Source organism: Mya arenaria, chromosome 7 (genome assembly GCF_026914265.1).
Source record: "Mya arenaria isolate MELC-2E11 chromosome 7, ASM2691426v1".
NCBI classification, from domain to species: domain Eukaryota; kingdom Metazoa; phylum Mollusca; class Bivalvia; order Myida; family Myidae; genus Mya; species Mya arenaria.
Genome location: NC_069128.1, coordinates 12,367,747 through 12,392,184, shown reverse-complemented (window position 1 = coordinate 12,392,184; position 24,438 = coordinate 12,367,747). Strand labels below are relative to the sequence as shown.

Below are 24,438 nucleotides of genomic sequence, written 5' to 3'. Positions count from 1 at the left end.
ACACATGTTGGTGATTTCCAAGTCATTTAAATCATACATGTGCTTTAATATGTTCTCTCTAAGACAGAAAATGGGCCGAAATATTCACAACATTGTTAACGATATCGTTGTTAACTTTTAAAGTTGAAATGTTTTATGATGTCATCATTTATCTAAATAAAACAAGTACAACTGAAATAAGTCTTTCAAATCTGTTAGAATAACTATAGATCATCGAGTGTTTTCATACAACTTGAAGAGGTGTAACAATGGAGTTCTTAACAAGGTTGTTCACTTTAACAAAGTTCTGAATGATCGGCCCATTGTTAAACACCTGTGACATTTAAACAAATGTTTAAACTTTGAAAGTTATATACAGAATAGAAATAATACTACCACCGATAGAAGACCCAAAGGTAAATCTACAATGATGACGAATTCTTCAAAGTAAAATTCCGATAATCAGATGTGTCTCCTGTCATAAGCAATGACAATGTCCTAGTAAAAGTCACCATAACCTTGACCCTTGATCTTCTGACCTTGTTGGGATCATCTATTGACTTTGACCAATGCACATACCAAATTTGAAGATCTTAAACCAAGTTGTTTAAAATACTCTTAATATAGATTGTAACCCTTAAAACTCTTATTTTTTAAATAAAGATGACATGACCATTGACTTATTGAACTCAAAATTAACTGTCATCTACTGACCATGACCAGTATGTGTACTGTACACCAAGTTCTTCAACAGTTATTGATTGGAAACGAAATGACCCGTAATCTTTTCAGCAAATAACACCATGACCTTGTCCTTTGACTTATTGATGCCATGGTTCCACAGATAAGTGATAGTCTGCTGACCATGATACATGTGCAATCCGTGTATGAAGACTCGACACCATGCTGTTTAACAGTTATTGAGACGACGACGAACAAAGTAATCCCTCTGTGTCCTTCATGCTTTGAAAGGGACACAAAAATAAGGTCAGCTACAACAGATAAGATCAATAGCTATCACAATATCAATGCACCAGATATGCGGACTTATAAAGATATGCAAACTTTTACAATTTCAAAACGGTACACCTATCTAAGTACATAGCACAAATTATACACAAGTAACCAGTAACAAGTACTTTAGTAATTGATATTGAACCATTATCAAGATATCACTTTTTCTATTTAACAAGAGCTTGAAGTCTTGGAAAATATAACAAGGCCATATTCACTAGCATCTTGAGTCTAAGTTTGAGATTTATACTAGAAAGATAAACTTCATTTTGTTGATTAAATGTTATTGTTGGAGTAAAGATGGTAAAACATGCTAAATCGATTTCAAAAATCTACTGTACATCGATTCATACACCAGGTTAATAAATGTTATATTATAAGTAATTTAAAACTTTCAAGAATTCTTTTTGTGAAAATATAAAAAATATATATTAAAATATATATTTTCCTTAAAACTGTCAGCTATATATCACAATGAATGCATTTAATGAAGGTATTTCTTGATTCATGAATCAACACTTTCTCCTTATTTCCATGTTATGCACCAGTCCATTGTAACCATGTTATACACCAGTCAATTGTAACCACGCCCCCTTCCCCCCCACCCCTCCCCCCTCCCAGTTCAAGGGAATTAGCAGGAACTTTGACTTTCAGTTCAGCCAAACCCGGGTAAAAATCCCCGCCCGCTGGGATGAACTGCCAATCCATTCAAAATGCCCCCACACCCCAGGGACCCTAGGTAAGGCCCATTCCCCATTATTTTGGATATGAAGACAAAACCACCGCATTCACCTGGCACTGCAGGGCCACTTTGAAGGTAAAAACTCGGCCCAATTTCCCTGGCTATCCCCGGTATACCTCTGGATCTGGGGGGCCGTGGTTACAACTGACTGGTGCATAACTGATGTGCCATGGAAATAATGAGTCTATTGAGATTTGAGACACAAATTACTCGGTTTTTCACATAATCATTACAAGGTTTTCAAGCCAAATTTGACCTCTGTTCAAGGTTAACAAATAATAGAGAAAAAATAATGTTGTGCTCAACCTAATCTTACATTAAATCAGGAATATTGGTTTGGTAGACATTTGAGTTTTCAACTTTAACTAAGAAAACAACGAAATCTCTTTATTAAACAAAAATATTGCGCACGTTTACATATTGAGCAATTAAATGGTTAGAACACAATAAAACAAAGAACATATATGAGGAATTTCAAATTAATAATTTATAGTGGTTGAAATTAGCACAAGCCTGCAAGTCGTGAACAGGTAAAATGTTTTATCAGGCCTGTTTAAAACCTTGATATTACAATGATAGCAGGGCCTGTTGAGATTTTTTTATGGGAAAAGCACTCCAGCTAGATTTTGCGGCTTGTTTATTCTGATTTCGATGACTGTTTATGAACCATTTCAAACACACTATAGTACTAGTATTTATAATCTTATTAAAAAGGGTAAGCTTAAGGTGTGTTAACCCAAGGTGCAATCAATTGTTACCAAAAACACAAACCTTGTATCACATGACATTGTGACACAGCTCAGAGGGAATGTGAGTTTATCGGAGCCAGTAAGCTCGGTTGTTACAGCAAATGATTCGCAAACAGGGGACATTATTCAAGGCCTGTGCCATTCATTCATTCTCAAAATACTGATTTCTAATTCTCAATTACTGTAACAATTATCTAAGGGGCTAAAATGTGAAATATCCTAACATAAGACAAAGCAAACAATACAAGTATCAGGGCTGTTATTCATAGAAAAACCTTAATTCATTTCCTAAATTTATCCTTTACCTAATTTAAGCATCTCACCAGTTATGATATTATTTCTTGATAATGTCAATACAACATATTTTCATTGACTTGAATCAAAATTCATACTTTATGTTTAAAGCAACCAGTTCAAGTGGACACCTTATTAAAGCTGTGTTTTTCATTCTGACAATTGTTGGCAGGAGGACATATGCTTATAGAGCAAAATGAATAAGTTGCCAACCAATATGCACACTGTTTCTAAATACCATGCAGAGAAATATTCTGACTGAGCTTCTTGAAGATTGGGTACCATTACACTGTTGAATTAATAAAAAGCAAAAGAAACTTTTAACACAAAAATGTCAAAATATTTTACTTTTAATTTTAATATTTGACCCTTTAGGACCCATTTGACAACCAATCAGACTAAGTTTTATGTAGATTGGATATACGCTGTTGAGTTGATGTACATATTTTTTTCTTGATTTGACTTTCAACCTTGTATAACCTGGTCTTTATTTCACGCTTATCATATATATATATATATCCTACTTCTGAGACAGAAAAAGAAAAACACAAAATTCATTAATTGTTAACAACACCTGTGCGCTTGCTCTGTTTTTTCGCCAACCTATAACCCATGTTAAGATGAAAACTCCAGCTAGAAATACTAATTATGGTATTTTAATAACTTTTAATTTGACCATAAAAGTTTGAGGAAAAAGGTTTAGGAAATGACTTGAGATGTTCAGAATATGTGCCCTAAATGCTACCATACTTGCAAAAATCTCCTAGCAAAACAGATCATTTATTTTTTGTAGAAACAAAATCAACTAAACATTGCCATATCCTACTATGATCTACATATTCACAGATGCAATCAATAATAAATATATTTAATTAAATACCTTATCTACAAACTTAACGAAAACATATTAAGATAAACAATGTGCCAACAAGGTTTTACATATGATTGTGCCATTGGTTGCAATGTTAAATTGTGATGCCTGCTCACCTCATATAATTTTGGTATCGATTGAAAGGGTCTAGCTGGGTGATTATTTATATGCAGAAAAAATCAATAAAGACTTTTTTTGTAATATTTCAAGGCCAAAAAAGATTATTTATGACCTTTTCAAGTACAGTGGAAAATGTTTGGCTCGATATCCAAGGGACCATCCAAAATACTTTTTTACACAAGGAAATAACCAAGATTAATACTTATGACTAGAGTAAAAATAAAGAATTTAATCCTATTATATTAGTTTCTTGATTTTACAATCAATACTCTATGCCAGCCTATCATTATAAAAATCAGGTTTTGATCATGAAATCAAGTTTTGCATATTGTGTAAAAAAATATATTCATTCAATTTCAAAATTCACGCTGTTTCAGGTTCTAACAACTATAAACTAAGTCAATAAATATCTCTATCAAGCAGGTGCTGTTATATGTAGTTTTGATAAAAACTAGTAAAAAATTACATTTTTTAAAAAGTACTTCTTAAATAAAACAATTGAATAATTTATAAAAACTAGACTAGTTTTCTATCTGCCGTAGATATTTGAACTTGACAAGGGCCAGGTTTTGCGCTAACATTTACATGTCTAAAACCCAACTGCAATATCAAAATTTTGCTGAATAATATATCAAGTCCTATTGTAAATAGCACAATACAAAATTGCTGTTAATCGTCTGAGACCAATTTTTTAATATAAAAAATCATAATAAGCTTAATCCTCATTTAGCCAAAATAGTTTATCGGGATTATTATTAAACATTTTTGTTTAACTATCCTTAAGCCTCTTTAAAATAAGAATATATCACAAATAAAAGCACAACAAACATATATTGAACTTAGCTTAATCCTGTTATAAAAGTTTTGAACTTGTTGGGGACATGGTGCCACAAAACATCACAAAAATGAAACTGGCAAATTTAAAGCAATTAACAATACATTTTCATAAGTTCTACAACATGAACACTATGGGACAAAGTTTATCATATTTTGAGCTTTATTTTCTTCCTCTTTAATCGTCCGTTCACCGGGAATCTGGAAACAGCCGATCGGAAAACCACTCAGTGTGCGGTTATAAAGCGTGAGATCGAACTCCATACAGCCGGACAAGTGGATCTTGTGGTCCTCGTTCGCAACATTCACCTTAGCTGTCACATTGGAGAACAGCGTGCAGATGCCAGCCACCTTCCCAGCAGCCTCCAGGCAGATTTTTGGCGGAAACTCAGCTGAAACATACCAGGAATATACACATCATATTTTTGCTTATAAGAACTGACAATGAAACATTTTCATATCAACAAAAAATGACAATCTTTGAACAAGCAACTCAGTTATCTTTTGATAACATGGACACTTTGAAACCACTTAGCAGGCTACATTCTTTATTACTGCAAAGAAGTCAGTAGGATTTTTTTTTAAATTTGATACAACCTAAATAACAATTTTAGAGTATAAATGACATCCACAATGTTTTCTTTACAACTACTACTACTATCAACTCTTATTAGATGTTTTGCATATGGGCAATCAGAAATTATAGCCAATTAATTTCTTAGCTAAAGTATTAGCTACCTACACACCAAGTTAAATCACTATCCATCAAGCCTTACTCAAATCATTGGGTGGTTACCATTTTTTCTATTTTTTAACCTGAAACTAGATCAACGCCCAGTGTGCGAAACAACAACACCAATATCAACCCCGCATCAAAACGTATGAACTTTCGCGGGCGCAATGGAACGAATTATATTGGACAAATGGTTACTTTTGATACAAACAACGACAATACACACAGAAAAGATGCGTCAATAAGTGAATCTATCAGTGACGCCGTGGCTCAACAACCGTCGGCTAGCAACGACGAAGCTGACTTTGGGCAATATGTGAAGCGCCGACCTAAACATTATTACGTCGGTGGGTTTAAACCTAGCATAACTGATTCAAGACTCGCCAAATACATCAACGACCAAGGGTTAAAAGTCACAAATATCCTGATTATGCGCAAACGACGATTTAACAATGTTGTTATCCGCATAAATCTAGAAGATGATGGCCAAGCGGACAATATTTTAAAAGAGGACTTCTGGCCATCCGGTATCGTATGTCGTCCCTGGAAGCCGCCTTCGCGACAACCTCAACAGGGACCCGGATATAAGTCGGGAACCAGTCATCGTTACTCGGATGGAACCAGGGGGCGCTCCTCAACAGAGCACCAGGATGACGGCTATAGGAGCGATTCCAGAGCGTGGAACAGTCACGAGCGTGCGTATGACACACAGCGACAGACAGACCACAGAACGAGACCCAGTGTGCAAGAACGGGACCTTGACTATTATAATGTCGACGTTCAAAACCGATTCGACCGACTTGAAAACGATATCTATTACCAGTAAATACCTAAGATATCATTTACAATACAGTGTTTTTTTTCACTTTTAGGGGAATGGGGCCAGGGCCCGCCAGGAGGGGAAAATCGCGTTGTAAAAGGGCAAAAAGGGGAAAATGTATAAATGCAAAAATCATTAAAGCTTTGCCTTCCTCTTTAATAGATTGATCATGGGACGCTTGTTTTTTCGTATAATCGTAATATAATTAATTTTCCGAGCGCTTGAACGATACCGATCAATCAAGGGAGACTAGCACGTATGATCACTACGTGTAAAATGCGGCGCCAAACTGCGTTTACCGTATTGAAAAGTGCCGTAATTACGATCGGCAAAGTTATTTCAGAGGACGATTTTGACATCGTCGGGAGGGGAATTTTTTACTGAAATAGGGGAAAAATATATACTTTTTGGAGAGGGGAATGGGGCCGAATTTCGGCCCCAAATCAGGCCTAAAAAAAACACTGCAATATATCATATATCTATTAACAATGTATTTCAAACTACGTATAATAATTTTTATGGTGTTATGCAAAACTATGACCACTTCTTATAACATTGCAACTTGGAATGCAACAGGAATAATGTCAAGTGCAAGCTACCTAAATGAACTATTAGTACATTCCAATCTAGACTTTTGTGAAATAAGTGAACACTGGTTACTGAGAAAGCATTTACATTTCATGAATCAAATTAACAGTAACTATATAAGCTATGCAACGTGCGATCCAGAACTTGACATTTATAGTAATCGCAAAGTTGGAAAGGGCGGACTATGTATCATGTGGAAAAAAACTTTAGACGATAAAGTTTCAGTGTTGAATTTAGAGATAAGTTGTTTAATTGGTATAGAATATCAGTTAGATGTAAACACTACATTATATATTTTTCAGGCATATATTCCCTGTAAAAATCACAACATTGTAAAATATAAACAGTGTATTGAGGACATAGACAATGTATTAAGCTGTTATTCTAACAAAGGAACGGTATTTTTAATGGGAGATTTCAATACTGAATTACCGTCGAGGACATGTATAGACACAAAATTTACCTTTGACACAAGGGGCAATACTCTTTGTAACATGTTGTTAAATTACAGTTGTGTCCCCTTAAATGCTTTACCATTATGTACAGGAGCGGAGTATAGCAATGTTCCATATGGGTGTTTAAGAGAAACACTGATTGATTATATTTTTGTAAATGAACATTTTGTACCTAATATTGAATCGTGCAAAATTGTTGATGACCATGCCTTAAATGTATCTTCGCATAGGCCGATTGTATGCTCTTTTAAAATAAGTGTTACTATGCAAGAAAGTAATCAATGTATAGACAAAGACAAATTTGTTAATTGGAAATGTATTAAACAGAAACATATTGCTATGTATAAACAATTTATGTCTGAGTGTCACCAACTAAATAACTTATTGTGTAAAGAAATAACATGTTGTAATGATGTATATGCTGTATTGTAATATTGTTGAAATAGTTTCTATGGCAACCTTACAAACTATACCTAAACCTGTATTTAAAGCCCATGTAAAACCATATTGGAACGAAAGATTGTCGGCACTGCACAAAACTATGGCGGAATTACGTTCATCGTGGATCTTAAATGGTCGTCCTAGAAATGAGAGTCACAACAGTTATAGTGAATATAAAAACGCTAAACGTCGTTTCAGGAACGTTCACCGTACTAGTGTCACAGAATATCACAATAAACTTGAAAACGAGCTGCTGAAATTGATGCTACCGCTTTCTGGAAGATTGTAAATAGAAGAAAGAACAATACACGCAAAAGCAAATCATTTGAAATGTGTTTCCATGGAAACGTATTCACTTCCCCGGAAGAAATTAACTCGGGTTGGAAGAATTACTTCTCACAGCTTTATTCGCCCTCGTACCAAGATTTCTTCGATTATGGTCATCTGAAAGGGGTTTATAAAGACTATGAAAATATAAAGCTCCATGCAGAGAATTCGAACGAGAACAATTTACTTATTTCAGAAGATATCGTAAAAAGCGCCTTGAAGACATGTAAGAAAAATAAATCCTGTGGGCATGACGGAATTTACTATGAACATATGAAATATGGTGGAGATGTCTTTATCAGTGTCTTAACATACTTATTTAAAAACATGTCGGACTTCGGATATTGTCCTAAAGATATGAAAAAGGGAATAATAACGACACTCTTCAAAACTGGAAAAAAGGATAAAACTAATCCAAACAATTACCGAGCAATTTCTCTCTGCTCGACCATTCTCAAATTATACGAGAAAGTGATATTATGGAATATAGACACATGTAGGTACGTCAAAATAAATGGACTGCAGGGTGGATTCCAAAGAGGGCTTAGCTGTTTATCAACATCATTTATGACCAACGAGTGTATAAATTATGCCATTGAAAATAAATCTAAATTATACGCCTGCTACCTGGATGCAAAACAAGCTTTTGACAATTTGGACCTCAAGATTCTTATATATAAACTTTATAACGCTGGTATTCCCCTCAATATACTTAAAATAATGATTAATCTACAGGCTGAGGTACAAAGCTGCGTCAGATCAGGTCCGATTACGTCAGATTGGTTCCCGATCAGAAAAGGGGCCAGGCAGGGCCAGTGTCTCAGTTCCTTCTACTACCTCGTATACATAAACGACCTTCTCGAAGACCTTTGTGGTTCCTCAATAAGTCTCCATATTAACGACACAAAGTTCACATGCCCAACAGTCGCCGACGATATGATGCTATTTTCATTAACACCAGACGGTCTACAAAGTATGTTACATATATGCTATGAATACACTAGAAAAAATCGCTACATGTATAACGCCAGTAAATGTAAAATTGTAGTATACAATGACTCTAAACCAAAGCCAAATCAACAGAAACTACAATGGTTAATTGGTCGTGACATCGTAGAAGAAGCTGAGAGCTACGTTCATCTTGGGATAACAAAAGACAAATACTCGACCCTAAATGTAAATATAGATGAATGTTGTGCAAAGCTACGAAGAACCTATTTTGGTCTTGGTGAAACGGGCCTTAACAGTAACACTGTACATCCATTATCCATAAAACGTCTTTACGAAAGTGTAGTCCTACCTAAAGCACTCTATGGCTGCGAAGTATGGAACAGATTGACATCATCACAAATATTGCAACTAGAACGGGCACACCGCACATGTGTGAAGCATATTCAAAGTATGCCACGACATACAAGATCGGACATAACACTTAGCTGTCTTGCCGTATACCCACTAGAAACATATATAGACAAGAGAAAGCTACTGTTCTTTGGACAATTATGCAGGACCAATTCTGACAAAAATCTGAAGCGCCTATTTATATACCGGCTTTTCAGCTTTATCAATTCTCCAAGTGATCAAATTGGATTTGTTCCAGATTTGTATAGACTATTTTGTAAATATTCATTGAAAGCTGTACTCGAAGAATTTATGGCGACCTCACACTTCCCAAATGAAAACGCGTGGAAAACAGCAGTCCGAAAAGCGATTCATATTCATGTATGTCAAGAGTACAAGTCTAGAGGAGGCGATACACAGTTAGAAACTTTCAAAACAATACACTGTGACTACTCCTCATCGATTCTGTGGGTCTTCAGTAAAATCTACAGCGATCAGCTTCTATACTGCCGCTCATCAATGAGAGTCCTCTGCAAATTCTTCGGACGACGATATACTGTAACATGTCACCAATGTAACATTTCGACTGAAAACATAGCAGCACACTCAATACTCTATTGTAGAAAAACGGACCAGTATAGACAGCAAATGTGGAAACATATATACAAATGCATGGGTGCGAAAAACTACCAACAGTTTGTGAGTCTTGAACCCGACGAACAAATGCTCGAACTACTATCTGGGTTCGTTCACATTAGCATGAATGATATGAAACGTGTGTCCTGCTTTAAAATTGCAGTACGCTATGTGCACATTTTAGGACAATATGGGTGCAATGTATTAAACATATAAAATATTTGAAAATATGTGATAATAGTTCTTTAATGTCATAGAACATGTCTAGTACATTTCGTTTCGACCCTAGAATGTTTAGGTTGATTATTATTGAACTTACACGTATTTGTTTGTAATTAATAATTACTTATATTTTCCTATAGTCTTAATAGGTTATGCTCTAAGTATTATTAATTTGCACACTTTGTTTGTTTACATGTATACTATTTATTTGCTGTATGTAATGTTTAATATGTGCTTATTTGTCACCAAACTTTTGTATCTATGTCACATTTGTATGTAACTATGTTTTGCTCTCCAATTATGGAGGAAATAAACAATCTATCTACCAATTTAATTGGCAGAAACCCAATTAGTTTGATGCCAGCCTACCAGCCAGCCCAATGCTATCCTCATTCTTATTGATTAACAATAAAAGGAAATGATAATTTGAGTAAAAGTATTTAGTAAAGATTTATTTTGTTAAAATATACGATCATATATAAAATAAAATAAAATATATAAATAGCACACAAAAACACTTTATATGTCTACTGTTCAAAATATACAGCGTGTTTGGTTGGTGGTCACAAAGTTAGACAAGTGAGTTTGGTCCAGGCACACTGGTTTACACCCATAACACAAGACCAGATGGGAAACCAGAGTACCAGGAGGAAACCCATTTGTCTGGCTTGGTGTCCACTGACAAACTAACATGCGCCTAGTCCTGAAATAGAACCCGGGTCACGAATGTGAGAAGCCTGTGAGAGTGCTATTTGTTTCATTAATAAGAAAACCATCAGTAACAAGCCATAGAAAATAACGATCACAGTATTTCCTGAGAGAGGATGAGAGATTTTTTTAAGCTGCTTACCTGCTATTGTGCGAGTAAAATATGTTTTCTTGTCCACAGAAAACTCATACTGAAGTTCCTGAAAAATACAATTCAGATTTTAAACAAACTGTTTGCCTGCGTTTCATACCATTTCAACACAGTTAAACCACTTTTGAAATTCATAACATTAAGTCTTTATAGATCAGAAAATACTGAAATTGTTCATACATTTACCGCCCTGCAATATACATGTAGTATATCATTAGTAAAGTCATTTGGTACTTTCAGGCTTTAAAGGGACTAGACACCAGATGATTCAAATGCAACAGAAAAAGAAAATTGTCGAAAGTTTACTTAAAATTGACTTCGTTGTGTACAACCAGTGAATCTAGCTTAATGCAGGGCTTTTTCTGCCCATTTTGGGAAAAAGACCCTAGACATATTGGGAAATTTTGCTTCGTGAAAATGCGGAAATTGGGAAATTTTACAGTGAAAAGAAAAAGCTGTCTAGTCTCCTGTGAATTAGGAAATGATTTAATATTAGTTTATTTTCCCTATAAAGGACCCACAATGGCTGAAATATCAATCCTTGGGGTGTAAATATCTATTGCAATAAATCATGACAGATAATATTTCATATCTCTGAATGTGATGAAAATCAATGATTTCTGAGTTTACCAAAAAATCTTCGCATCACATAATTTATTAGGATGTTGAAAATGAACCAGTACAGGTAAAAAGAATTTCTAAAAAAAAAAAAAAATATTTTTTTTTTGGATTGGGATTTTTTTCTGAAGATTGGAAAAAATATCTTATATTTTGCTTTGGGAACGGGTCCGATAGTCGGACCCATGGGTACTATAGAAAAAGCCCTATAATGGTTTATCACATTGCTTACAACACATGCAGCTTTTGCGCATTTTCCAATTCAAAATATACTTTGTCTACCACGTAAATCCTAGTAAGTTTGAGAATAGTGTTGGTATATTTACCTGTACTCATAAACAGATAAGATGTAAACTGGGAAACCAAAATACTCTATTATTAAAAGGAGAAACTCAGATGAGACAGCAGCATGATTGTTGCGTTTGTTCTTAAAATCATGTAAAATCATATATATTCAGCCTCCTACTAGCTTACATTGACAGTTTTATTAGGCTTGTTTTGAGGAAACACTGTTTTTGCCAAATTTTGGACCATCTGGTGTCTAGTCCCTGTAACTTTTTAGCAAATTAAAAAAGCAGTTTAAAATGATAATTACTAACCAATATAGGTTCTTGTTTCATAAATTAATAACTGGGGGCTGTTTCAATAAGAGATACAAGTCGTAACTAAAATCTGTAAAAATGTCACAAAAGACAAGTTGAGCGTTCTTCATATCCGCAACTTATTTTTATTTTTAATACCACATAAAGCTCAATTAACTCAAACAATGGAACTTGCAATGTAATGAACTTACACACTTCTACATTCTTTCTTTAAAAAATTACATCCTTACTGTTAAAGAAATGAATAATGAACCCCCCCCCCCCCCACCCCCAATATTGTGGTTATAAATCTTACCTGAGATTTTGAAGAGTAGGCTATGGCTGCACAGGACGTACTGTTTAATCTCATTCTTTTATTAAATACCCTGACACAGCATAAACAAGACAAGTCCCTACACTCACAATAACCTAGCCCATACTTGGACGAACTTATATTTAGTGTCGCATTTGAACCAGGTTGATATAATGGCTGATAAGCCATTTCTGTCAAATTTTGCTTCTTTTGAAGATATTCTGTATCTTTCATTATATTCCCAATATCCTCAAAAGATAAACTTAAATTCCAATTAATATGCTGATATACTAACTTTTCATATTCCTTCTTTTTATAAACCCCCAAGTTGGCTAACTTCTCTAAAGTTTTATTTTTAACACTTTCACCAATAGCTTTTACTTTATTTTCCACCTTTTCAAACACAGCTTGTTCAACTGTTGCATTTATAACTTTAGTTACATTATTCAATTTGACCACATCCTCTCCAATTTTTCCTTCTTTTATATTTTTAATATTTTCTTTAATGTCTTTAATATTATCCTGAATTTCTTTAATGATATCTTTTTCATTACCCTCTTTCTTCTCATCTTTCACCTTGTCTTTATCCTCCTTTCCCACCTCAACTTCCTTATCTTTATCAGCTTCAACTTTCTTCTCGCTGTCATTATCTTTACCCTTCTCACCAGCACCTTCATTTGTGTTAACAGGTTTATTCTGATTATCAACAAGCTTATCAGGATCATGGTTTTTGCCCTCCTTCTCTGTATCGGCTCCCATATTTTCTGGTGGAGGTCTTGGTATCTTGTTGCTAAAGTTATTTTGTTCCGGTGCTGGCCCAATCATCTCCCTGCCAGGGGGATTCTGGAAAAACAAGGAATATATATTTTTTTCAGTAACAGTTTAAGTTAAGATTATGAAATAGAAGTTAATCATTATATGAATGAAGTCATTCCTATTGTATTTTTAAGCTTTAATAGACTAAGTAACCAGAGATAGAAATAACATCAGGGATGTAACCAATCATTTTTGGGTGTAATCAATACTTTTTTAATTTAGGGAGTTTATAAGCAAGTAATAAAATTCAAAGACTGATCAATGACAATTCAAAAATATGTAGAAAGGCAAGGCGACATAAAAATCTGTCAAATTTCTACCCTGCCACTTGGCAATTTCTTCGTGTTTCATAATAATGTATTTTCATCCGGCCATGCAGCGTATAAAGCCCTACTTAATAGCATTTTTTTTTGCCCTGCAACATGGCATATTTTAGTCTACATCCATGGATACAAGTATTCACCTCACCATCATTCTATACAAGATATTCACCTCACCATCATTCTATACAAGATATTCACCTCACCATCATTCTATACAAGATATTCACCTCACCATCATTCTATACTAGATATTCACCTCACCATCATTCTATTCAAGATATTCACGTTACCGTCATTCTATACAAGATATTCACCTCACCATCATTCTATACAAGATATTCACCTTATCATCAAGCAATAATTGTATAATATAGACCAGCTAAAAGACGGACTTTGAAATGGTGGTTTTATGCAGATAATCAATATAATAATGAAAGCATTACATTGTAGCTGCATATTTATAAGTGAAGTAGCTAGTAAAAGATATGATTACACCCCAAAACATTTCTAAGATATGATAACAACCCTAAATATTACTCAGGTATGATTACACCCCAAACATTTCTCATGTATGATAACACCCAATACATTTTTCAGGTATGATTACACCCCAAACATTTCTCATACATGATAACATTACTCATGTATGATTACACCCCAAACATTTGTCAGGTATGATAACATTACTCAGGTATGATTACACCCCAAACATTTCTCATGTATGACAACATTACTCAGGTATGATTACACCCCAAACATTTGTCAGGTATGATAACATTACTCATGTATGATTACACCCCAAACATTTGTCAGGTATGATTTACACCCCATACAGTTCTCAGGTATGATTACACCCCAAACATTTCTCAGGTATGATTACACCTCCTAACATTTCTAAGATATGATTACACACCCAAACATTTCTCAGGTATGATTACACCCCAAACATTTCTCAGGCATGATTCAACTCATACATTTCCAGGTATGATTACACTCCCAAACATTTGTCAGGTACAATTACAAACCAAACATTTCACAGGTATGATAATTTTTCTCATGTATGATTACATCCCAAACATTTCTCATGTATGATAAGACCCCAAACATTCGTCAGGTATGATTTACACCCCAAACATTTCTCAGGTATGATTACATCGTATACATTTCCAGGTATGATTACACCCCAAACATTTCTCAGGTATGGTAACACCCCATAAATATCTCAGGTATGATTACACACCCAAAATTTCTCATGTATGATTACACCCCATACATTTCTCAGGTATGATCACACACCCAAACATTTCTCAGGCATGATTACACCCCATACATTTCTCAGGTATGATTACACCCCATACATTTCTCAGGTATGAATACACCCCATACATTTCTCAGATATGTTTACACCCCATACATTTCTCAGGTATGATTACACCCCATACATTTCTCAGGTATGATTTCACCCCATACATTTCTCAGGTACGTTTACACCCAAAACATTCCTCAGGTATTATTACACCCCATACATTCCTCAGGTATGTTTACACCCAATACATTTCTCAGGTATGATTACACCCCCTTACGTTTCTCAGGATGACTACACCCCATACATTTCTCATGTATGGTTACACCCCCAGATATTTCTCAGGTATGATTACACCCCATACATTTCCAAGTATGATTACACCCATACATTTCTCAGGTATGATTACACCCAATACATTTCTCAGGTATGCTTACACCCCATACATTTCTAAGGTATGTTTACACCCAAAACATTTCTCAGGTATGATTACACCCCATACATTTCTCAGGTATGATTACACCCCATAAATTTCTCAGGTATTATTACACCCCATACATTTCTCAGGTATGATTACACCCCATACATTTCTCAGGTATGATTACACCCCATGCATTTCTCAGGTATGCTTATACCCCATACATTTCTCAGGTATGTTTACACCCAAAACATTTCTCAGGTATGGTTACACCCCCACACATGTCTCAGGTATAAATACAACCCCAGATATTTCTCAGGTATGATTACACCCCATACATTTCCAGGTATGATTACACCCCAAACATTTCTCAGGTATGATTACACCTCATGCATTTCTCAGGTATGCTTATACCCCATACATTTCTCAGGTATGTTTACACCCCATACATTTCTCAGGTATGATTACACCCCATACATTTATCAGGTATGATTACACCCCATACATTTATCAGGTATGATTACACCCCATACATTTCTCAGGTATGATTACAGCCCCACACAATTCTCAGGTATGATTACACCCCATACATTTCAAGGTAAGATTACACCCCATACATTTCTCAGGTATGGTTACACCCCCACACATGTCTCAGGTATGAATACAACCCCAGATATTTCTCAGGTATGATTACACCCCATACATTTCTCAGGTATGATTACACCCCCACACATTTCTCAGGTTTGATTACACCCCATACATTTCTCAGGTATGATGACACCCCATACATTTCTCAGGTATGATTACACCCCATACATTTCTCAGGTATGGTTACACCCCCACACATGTCTCAGGTATGAATACAACCCCAGATATTTCTCAGGTATGATTACACCCCATACATTTCTCAGGTATGTTTACACCCAAAACATTTCTCAGGTATGATTACACCCCATACATTTCTCAGGTATGATTACACCCCATACATTTCTCAGGTATGATTACACCCCACACATTTCTCAGGTATGATTACACCCCATACATTTCTCAGGTATGATTACAACCCATACATTTCTCAGGTATGGTTACACCCCCAAACATGTCTCAGGTATGAATACAACCCCAGATATTTCTCAGGTATGATTACACCCCATACATTTCTCAGGTATGATTACACCCCACACATTTCTCAGGTTTGATTACATCCCATACATTTCTCAGGTATGATTACACCCCATACATTTCTCAGGTATGTTTACACCCAAAACATTTCTCAGGTATGATTACACCCCATACATTTCTCAGGTATGATTACACCCCATACATTTCTCAGGTATGATTACACCCCATACATTTCTCAGGTATGATTACACCCCATACATTTCTCAGGTATGATTACACCCCATGCATTTCTCAGGTATGCTTATACCCCATACATTTCTCAGGTATGTTTACACCCAAAACATTTCTCAGGTATGGTTACACCCCCACACATGTCTCAGGTATGAATACAACCCCAGATATTTCTCAGGTATGATTACACCCCATACATTTCCAGGTATGATTACACCCCATACATTTCTCAGGTATGATTACACCCCATGCATTTCTCAGGTATGCTTATACCCCATACATTTCTCAGGTATGTTTACACCCCATACATTTCTCAGGTATGATTACACCCCATACATTTATCAGGTATGATTACACCCCATGCATTTCTCAGGTATGCTTATACCCCATACATTTCTCAGGTATGTTTACACCCTATACATTTCTCAGGTATGATTACACCCCATACATTTATCAGGTATGATTACACCCCATACATTTATCAGGTATGATTACACCCCATACATTTCTCAGGTATGATTACAGCCCCACACATTTCTCAGGTATGATGACACCCCATACATTTCAAGGTATGATTACACCCCATACATTTCTCAGGTATGGTTACACCCCCACACATGTCTCAGGTATGAATACAACCCCAGATATTTCTCAGGTATGATTACACCCCATACATTTCTCAGGTATGATTACACCCCCACACATTTCTCAGGTTTGATTACACCCCATACATTTCTCAGGTATGATTACACCCCATACATTTCTCAGGTATGATTACACCCCATACATTTCTCAGGTATGGTTACACCCCCACACATGTCTCAGGTATGAATACAACCCCAGATATTTCTCAGGTATGATTACACCCCCACACATTTCTCAGGTTTGATTACATCCCATACATTTCTCAGGTGTGATTACACCCCATACATTTCTCAGGTATGATTACACCCCCACACATTTCTCAGGTATGATTACACCCCATACATTTCTCAGGTATGATTACACCCCATACATTTCTCAGGTATGGTTACACCCTCACACATGTCTCAGGTATGAATACAACCCCAGATATTTCTCAGGTATGATTACACCCCATACATTTCTCAGGTATGATTACACCCCCACACATTTCTCAGGTTTGATTACATCCCATACATTTCTCAGGTATGATTACACCCCATACATTTCTCAGGTATGATTACACCCCCACACATTTCTCAGGTATGATTACACCCCATACATTTCTCAGGTCTGATTACACCCCATACATTTCTCAGGTATGATTACACCCCATACATTTCTCAGGTATGATTACACCCCATATATTTCTCAGGTATGATTACACCCCATACATTTCTCAGGTATGATTACACCCCCACACATTTCTCAGGTATGATTACACCCCATACATTTCTCAGGTATGATTACACCCCCACACATTTCTCAGGTATGATTAAACCCCATATATTTCTTAGATATGATTACACCCCACACATTTCTCAGGTATGATTACACCCCATACATTTCTTAGATATGATTACACATGAATACATTTCTCAGGTATGATTACACATGAATACATTATTCAGATATTATTTAACACTTTAACAAATTGTGATAAGCAAAAATACAAAATATAGGTCTTAATTAAGTTGGTTATCAAGCTAAATATGTTAAATTAATGTTGAAATAATTGTACCTGAACAGCTGGAGGGGCCATTTTTGGAGGGGCCATTTTTGGAGAGGCCATTTCTTGGGCAGCCATTACCATCCTGGTTACGGACTCTCTCATAACACTGCTATCCTCGTTCGGAAAAAGTGAATTTTGAAACCTCCGATCTAAAATTAAAAATATATATAGGTCCTTTTTTGTGAAAAACAAAAATATTATTAAACACTTTTTTTTATTACAATCAAACATTTATGCAATTCATTATATATATACATACACATATGGTAAGTTACATCCAATACGCAAGATACTTTCTAGAGGTAGAATTACATTAACACGCTATATTCAAACATTTTAGATTTAATAAACAAAATTTGAAGTTTAATTTCATGCTACATTCTATATTGAGAAATTGTTTCAAATTAACACACACATATATATATATATATATATATATATATATATATATATATATATATATATATATATATATATATGTAAAACTTTACTTTGAACATCTAGCTACAAATGGGAAAGGTTGCCTTGAAGGGTAAGGGTGTACATTTATAACAAGGAATGAGGGACTCATTTATGTTCAAATTAACAAACACCAAAACAATCATTGGGGCAAAATGTGCACAATATGCATGTTTTGATGCTAAAACATTGTCACAAGTTCAAATCAGAGTTCTATTATTAATGGCTATTTAAGACAGGTGAAAGAAAATGCTCTAACTTGCTGGAAAGCTTTAATATTGCTATTAAAAATGGAATTATATTATGCTAAGAACTATCAAATTCTGTTCAAATGGATATTGTTTGGTGTCTGTAATAGAAAGAAGTAAAATAAATCAATATCTGCCAAGTTTAAAAATAGAGCCGAGGCAAACGCAAACCTGTAAGGGAGTACCTTTAAACATAGGCCGGGCGTGCAGACAAGCAGAGATGAATCTTATATCCATTCATCAAAAATAAACTTTGTCCCTATGCTAAGTTGTGCCTGGGAACATTTATTTTGATGAATGCATACTGACTAACACTAACAGCTGCTTTAGTGTTTAACACAATAAATAGAGATGTTTTAGTGTTCAAAATTATATTTTAACCAATGGGAAGGCAGTATTTTTCAGATATGTCATACATTTAGTTGGTATATAAGAATTTTAATAAAGTAAATTTTACACAAAAATATCTGCAAACCAGTGACCACTGGTTTCCATGCATTTTCACAAATGTTGACTTGTTTCAAGACAAAAACATAAAAAAAGTTGTCAAAACAGTATATCTGTGAGAGCGCAGCTTTAACATCCACTTTAATTTCAAAAACAAATTATTGAAAACCCTCTCTGATGCACACTTCACCAATATATAAAGAAATAGCTTTTGATGAAGCACTATGTAATGTTTGAAGGTTATTAGTGTGTATTACCCAGATGGGCCTGGAGTTTATTCTGACTAATTTCAAGACAAAAAGTTGTCAAAACGGTAAATCTAGGTATATATAATACAATCTGTTGTCTTGGCATATTAGAGTCTGTCAAATGGGTTGTAAAATTAAAGTATATACCTTTTTGGACAACATCTGGAGCATATGAAAAGTAATCAATATCAAAAGTTTAATAGTATCATTTTATGCCACAATTGGCAATTGATAATTACATTGCAGTAAAATCAACGGATGACAGTGACAGACTGGCTCGCATAAAATAATACATATATATTGGAATAAGAAGATCATAGGTTTGATTAAGGGGTCAATCCATAATGCAGCCACTATAGGGTGCGAGCAGACCTTTATAAACTCAACAACAACAGGTTTGAGTACAGTTAACAATCCTGGTTGACAACCAGTGTTAATTATTTACAAAGCCCTGATTTGGAATCAAACCAAGGACATGGACCACCCTTCAGAGTCTGATACACTAAATGTTTGGCAAAAATCCCTGGTAACTTGTTCATTATTGCCATCTAAACAAAATCTAGTTGTTCCTTTCACTTTCATTTGCTGCTGTGAGTCAGCTGTTAGTTAGTAACTTATTGTTATGAAACATAAGACTTTAGGTGCTGAAGCAGTCATCGAAATTAGACTTTGGGTGAACAAGCCCGAATTCCCTAGACACTAGAGCTTGGCATCAACATTCTTTAAAAGTCCTGCTATTTAATATCCAAAATTTAAGTAAGCCCAGAAAGTATTTTACCAGTGCAGGGCTTGTGGGCTTGTGCTAATTTTGAATACTGCTGAGGAATGAAATGAACAACCAGTAACAGTTACACTCTACATCAAAACAAAGGTTAACAAATTAATAAAGAATAAAATTTTTTTTTAATGCATTCTGTTGGATTAAAGAGATTTTTCAGTGAAATAAAGTTGCTACTTCACTGTTTTAAACAGTGAAAATGTTTTTTACTGTTTACTGTTTTAAAATTTAAACCCACTCTCAGTTCCAATTCAAACGTCAGCACCCATATGGCTGGGACTCTGTTTCAAAGATGTAATTGCATAAATGACGCTACTTCCGCATATAAATTGGCAGGCTTATCTAAAAAGTGTAATTAAATGACTTTTAACTCCAATTAAGGCATATAATAATTAAAGAAAAATGATTGTTTCAGTGTAAGATTTATCCAATCTAAACGGGTTTGTGCAAAAACAGGGGGATTTGGAAAAATATTGAAATCGTACATGTATTTAGAGAAGTATTTTATGTTTGAAATAGATAATAAAGGTTTATATTCACATTTTATCATGTAAGTGTAACAGGGTCATTTATTATTATCATCATTATTATTATTAGTATGGTGATGACACCTTAAAACTAACACTGCACGGTTCAGGAGATCGCGTAATGGGGGACTACTTTCTTTACTTTCGTTTTCCAATATATTTACATGTCGTCACCTTAGTGCAATAACTCAATAACTGCATATAGACATAGAAACAGATATTGAGTTCTTGCACTAAGGTGACGATGTATGACCTCAACATTGAACTTCAGCGCTTGGTATGGTCTTAGATATTGGTTTTCCATTGGCCGATAATTATTGCCGCTTTTATTGAATCGTGCTTTTGTGACAAGTTTTTAATTCAATTACATTTTGGAGCTGAACAGAGAAGGTGTTACTAACATTTCAAATTTAGTAAAATAACATGTAACAACTACGCACCTGTGAGAGAGAATTTAATATGTGCTCAGTACCACACACTGGTAAGACATTTATGTATAATTGTCATGTAATGTTTACTATGTAATATATTTCGTTGTATCGTGTTTGTATTGTTTTATGTTATATGTGATTGATTATGTATTATTAACGGACAGTCGCTTTGTATTGTACCTTTTGGAATTATTGCGATTGATTATTGATTTATATTGCTATGTTAAATATATTTGAACTTGTTCTTTCAGTGCACGAGTTTTCATAATAGCTAATAGCTGTTAAATAAAAAGAATAAAACGAACCCGCAACTTAACGCCTTATATATTCCCATTACGAAGAATAGACAATAAGGACGTGTTACATAAGTGCAAAGATATTTTACACAAAACAATCATTGAATGCATTAAAACACAGGATTTACCTTTAAATATAAAATGAAATTTGACTGACACAGACAACAATTATTTTAATAGTAACAATTCGACCATCTCCGGCAAGCTTCGAGATAGACCTTGTAAATATATATATACAATCGTAACACCCTTAGCTGAAGTGTTCTGATTGTTGTAAAACTGTGAACCGCAGCCTTGCAGTGCCCTTCATGTATATATCATTATGTTATGACAGTACGAAATGAAGGAAAACACTTCAAACTCATAATAATTCATTGGATATTTATTTTTTTGTGTATGAAACTAGTATAAAATAACATTATCTGGTAATATTTTTTTGTTTTTATGATATTTTAAAGAGGCAATATGCTTTAACCAGGAACTCCAATCAGAATAACTACCCACTTTTGGTACAAAACAACTTGTACCTGAAGGATTTGCCATATCAAAAATCGTAAAAAAATATGTCAGCATACTGTACAATTATTTGGACTAACTGAAACAAACAAATTTCCTCTATAGAAAAGATGGCAGTTAAACAAGTTATTAGCATAACAACCAACTGCATCAATACATGTCCAAACTATAATGAAGCAACCAAACAACTGTAAATATGTTAATTAAAAACTCATTTTGTTTCATTTTCATGATTTGTAAACAAATGGTAACATTTCTTTTCGATCCAAATTAAGAGAGAAAAGCAAATGCATCAACTATTCAAATTCGTTAAATTCATTTACCTGAAGCAGCAGGAGCAGAAACAATCAGGTAAAATATCCAGGACATCGTGGCAAGCAGTAAAACTGCGATTAAATTTACCCTTCGACGAAAATGTCTGATGATCGCCATTATGTCGGCCGCTTAGTAGGCTACATACAACTTATAGCACGGTATCAGAGGTGGTGCTAAAACCCGGTATCTGGTATCATATTGGGAAAAACCGGTATCACAAAGTGTGACACAATGTAGACATCAATATGTTATTCTGAAATTAGTGAAAAGTGCGAGAAAAGGATGAACTTTTAACAAAATCTTTAAAAGCAACGATGATTTTGGGAGGATTCAGATCTATTTCAGAACGGCAGTAAAACATCGTGTGTGTGTGACTAAGGCATTACAACGCTGTACGAAGATTCTGTATTGGTTACCAAATTAACCTTGTCACAGCGCTAAACACCGCCGAATTTGGAAACGTTGTGACAACGTTATGACATCATTGTTACAACGTTATGTATAAATTTGCTGGGTTAATCTTTATCAAATTTGGCGAAAAAAGAGTCAAAAATTAGTTGTTCGTAAAGTTTATTTAAAATTGAAAATAAATTATATATTGATAAATTGTCAACATCGATTCAATTTATTTGAATGAACTGCTAGATTTTTTGTATTCAGCGATCCAAAGTTTTTTTTAGACCACTGCCTCCCAGTCGTTCGCAGGAATTTTGGGGAGCTAACGGAGTGTCCCGCCTTACACACTGCAAATAAACATAACCACATAATTACGTTGACATTCTCTGAAGAATGATTAACAAAAACAACTTTGGATATTTCTTTCAAACTCTTGTTAATAAATTTAATGAAAAACAATCCAAGACAATACACGTCTTATTTAAAATTATTGACGTCATTTTTTATCGAAGTTTAAAGTCTGACGAGTTATTATTTCTAGTTAAGTAATGTGATCAATGTACATGTTCATACCATTAAATTTTGATTTTGTATCTTTCAGAAAACAAACCTTATTCTCATTTCTACCAGAATTGGACCTACGATCGACTTGGACTTGCTGTTGCTGGTTGTTCAACTCGGTTCTGACATCATTCACTGTGATTACGGGTAAACGCGTTGGCGTCACTGACATCTCTACGTCATCTGTTGTCAAGAGTGTTTTGTTTATACTTGGAAAGCGAAACATTAAACTTAATCGAAACAATAACCAGAATAGGATATATATATATTATTTAACGCACGCGCGCGCGCACGCACGCACGCACGCACGCACGCACGCACACACACACAATAAAAGGGTCAAAGCAATAAAGTATACGTTTAAAAACACTGCGTAACTCACCTTTACATAGAATTCTTCTAGAGCTTTTCCCGCTGCTGTTTTGATTGTCTTTATTCTTCTTTGCTGGTAACACTGGGAAACGCTTTTTAGGGGACGCTTTTTTGAAGTCATCTGTGACGGAAGTGTCTGATTTGATTCCCGCAGTTACGTCATTGATGATGTGACGTCTTGATGTCCTCATCTGAGCCTTCCGTCTGCAATATTCCAAATATGGCGAGGAGCAGTCATTCCGCCTTGGAGAACTTGGCCATAAAGAAATCAAACTTTCAAGCTCTTTTGGACATTTCAAGTTATCTTTATAAGTCCTCGTCTCCTTAGGAACAGGTCGCTCCATTTGATGTTTATCACAATGCGTTGCTGTTTTATTCAGCCAAGTCTTTTCGGATAACTT

The 24,438-nt window shown here is 34.9% G+C and overlaps 1 protein-coding gene across 2 annotated transcripts; it reads right to left on the bottom strand.

Moving 5' to 3' along the window:
- Nucleotides 1-1,634: 1,634 nt before the first annotated feature.
- On the bottom strand, nt 1,635-22,829 carry LOC128239807 (uncharacterized). 2 transcript variants are annotated; one of them, XM_052956243.1, is made up of 6 exons: nt 22,717-22,825; nt 19,993-20,007; nt 18,453-18,592; nt 12,541-13,380; nt 11,017-11,074; nt 1,635-4,995 (listed from the first exon to the last, which is right to left on the bottom strand). In XM_052956243.1, the coding sequence occupies exons 1-6, from the start codon at nt 22,823-22,825 to the stop codon at nt 4,736-4,738; spliced, it is 1,422 nt and encodes a 473-aa protein (XP_052812203.1). In that variant the 3' UTR covers nt 1,635-4,735. The 2 variants fall into 2 exon arrangements, with proteins under 2 accessions (XP_052812203.1, XP_052812204.1); XM_052956244.1 differs by lacking the exon at nt 19,993-20,007 and having other exon boundaries at nt 22,717-22,829.
- Between the last annotated feature and the right edge of the window lie 1,609 nt (nt 22,830-24,438).

What these genes read in the sequence shown, in the direction of transcription:
- LOC128239807 (XM_052956243.1), bottom strand. Translation starts at nt 22,825, where the DNA reads ATGGCGATCATCAGACATTTTCGTCGAAGGGTAAATTTAATCGCAGTT. An exon ending in TGGCCCCTCCAGCTGTTCAG is followed by an intron (nt 13,381 to 18,452) that starts GTACAATTATTT and finishes TTGTTTTTCCAG; the next exon opens with AATCCCCCTGGCAGGGAGAT. An exon ending in CCTACTCTTCAAAATCTCAG is followed by an intron (nt 11,075 to 12,540) that starts GTAAGATTTATA and finishes TGTATTTTTCAG; the next exon opens with GAACTTCAGTATGAGTTTTC.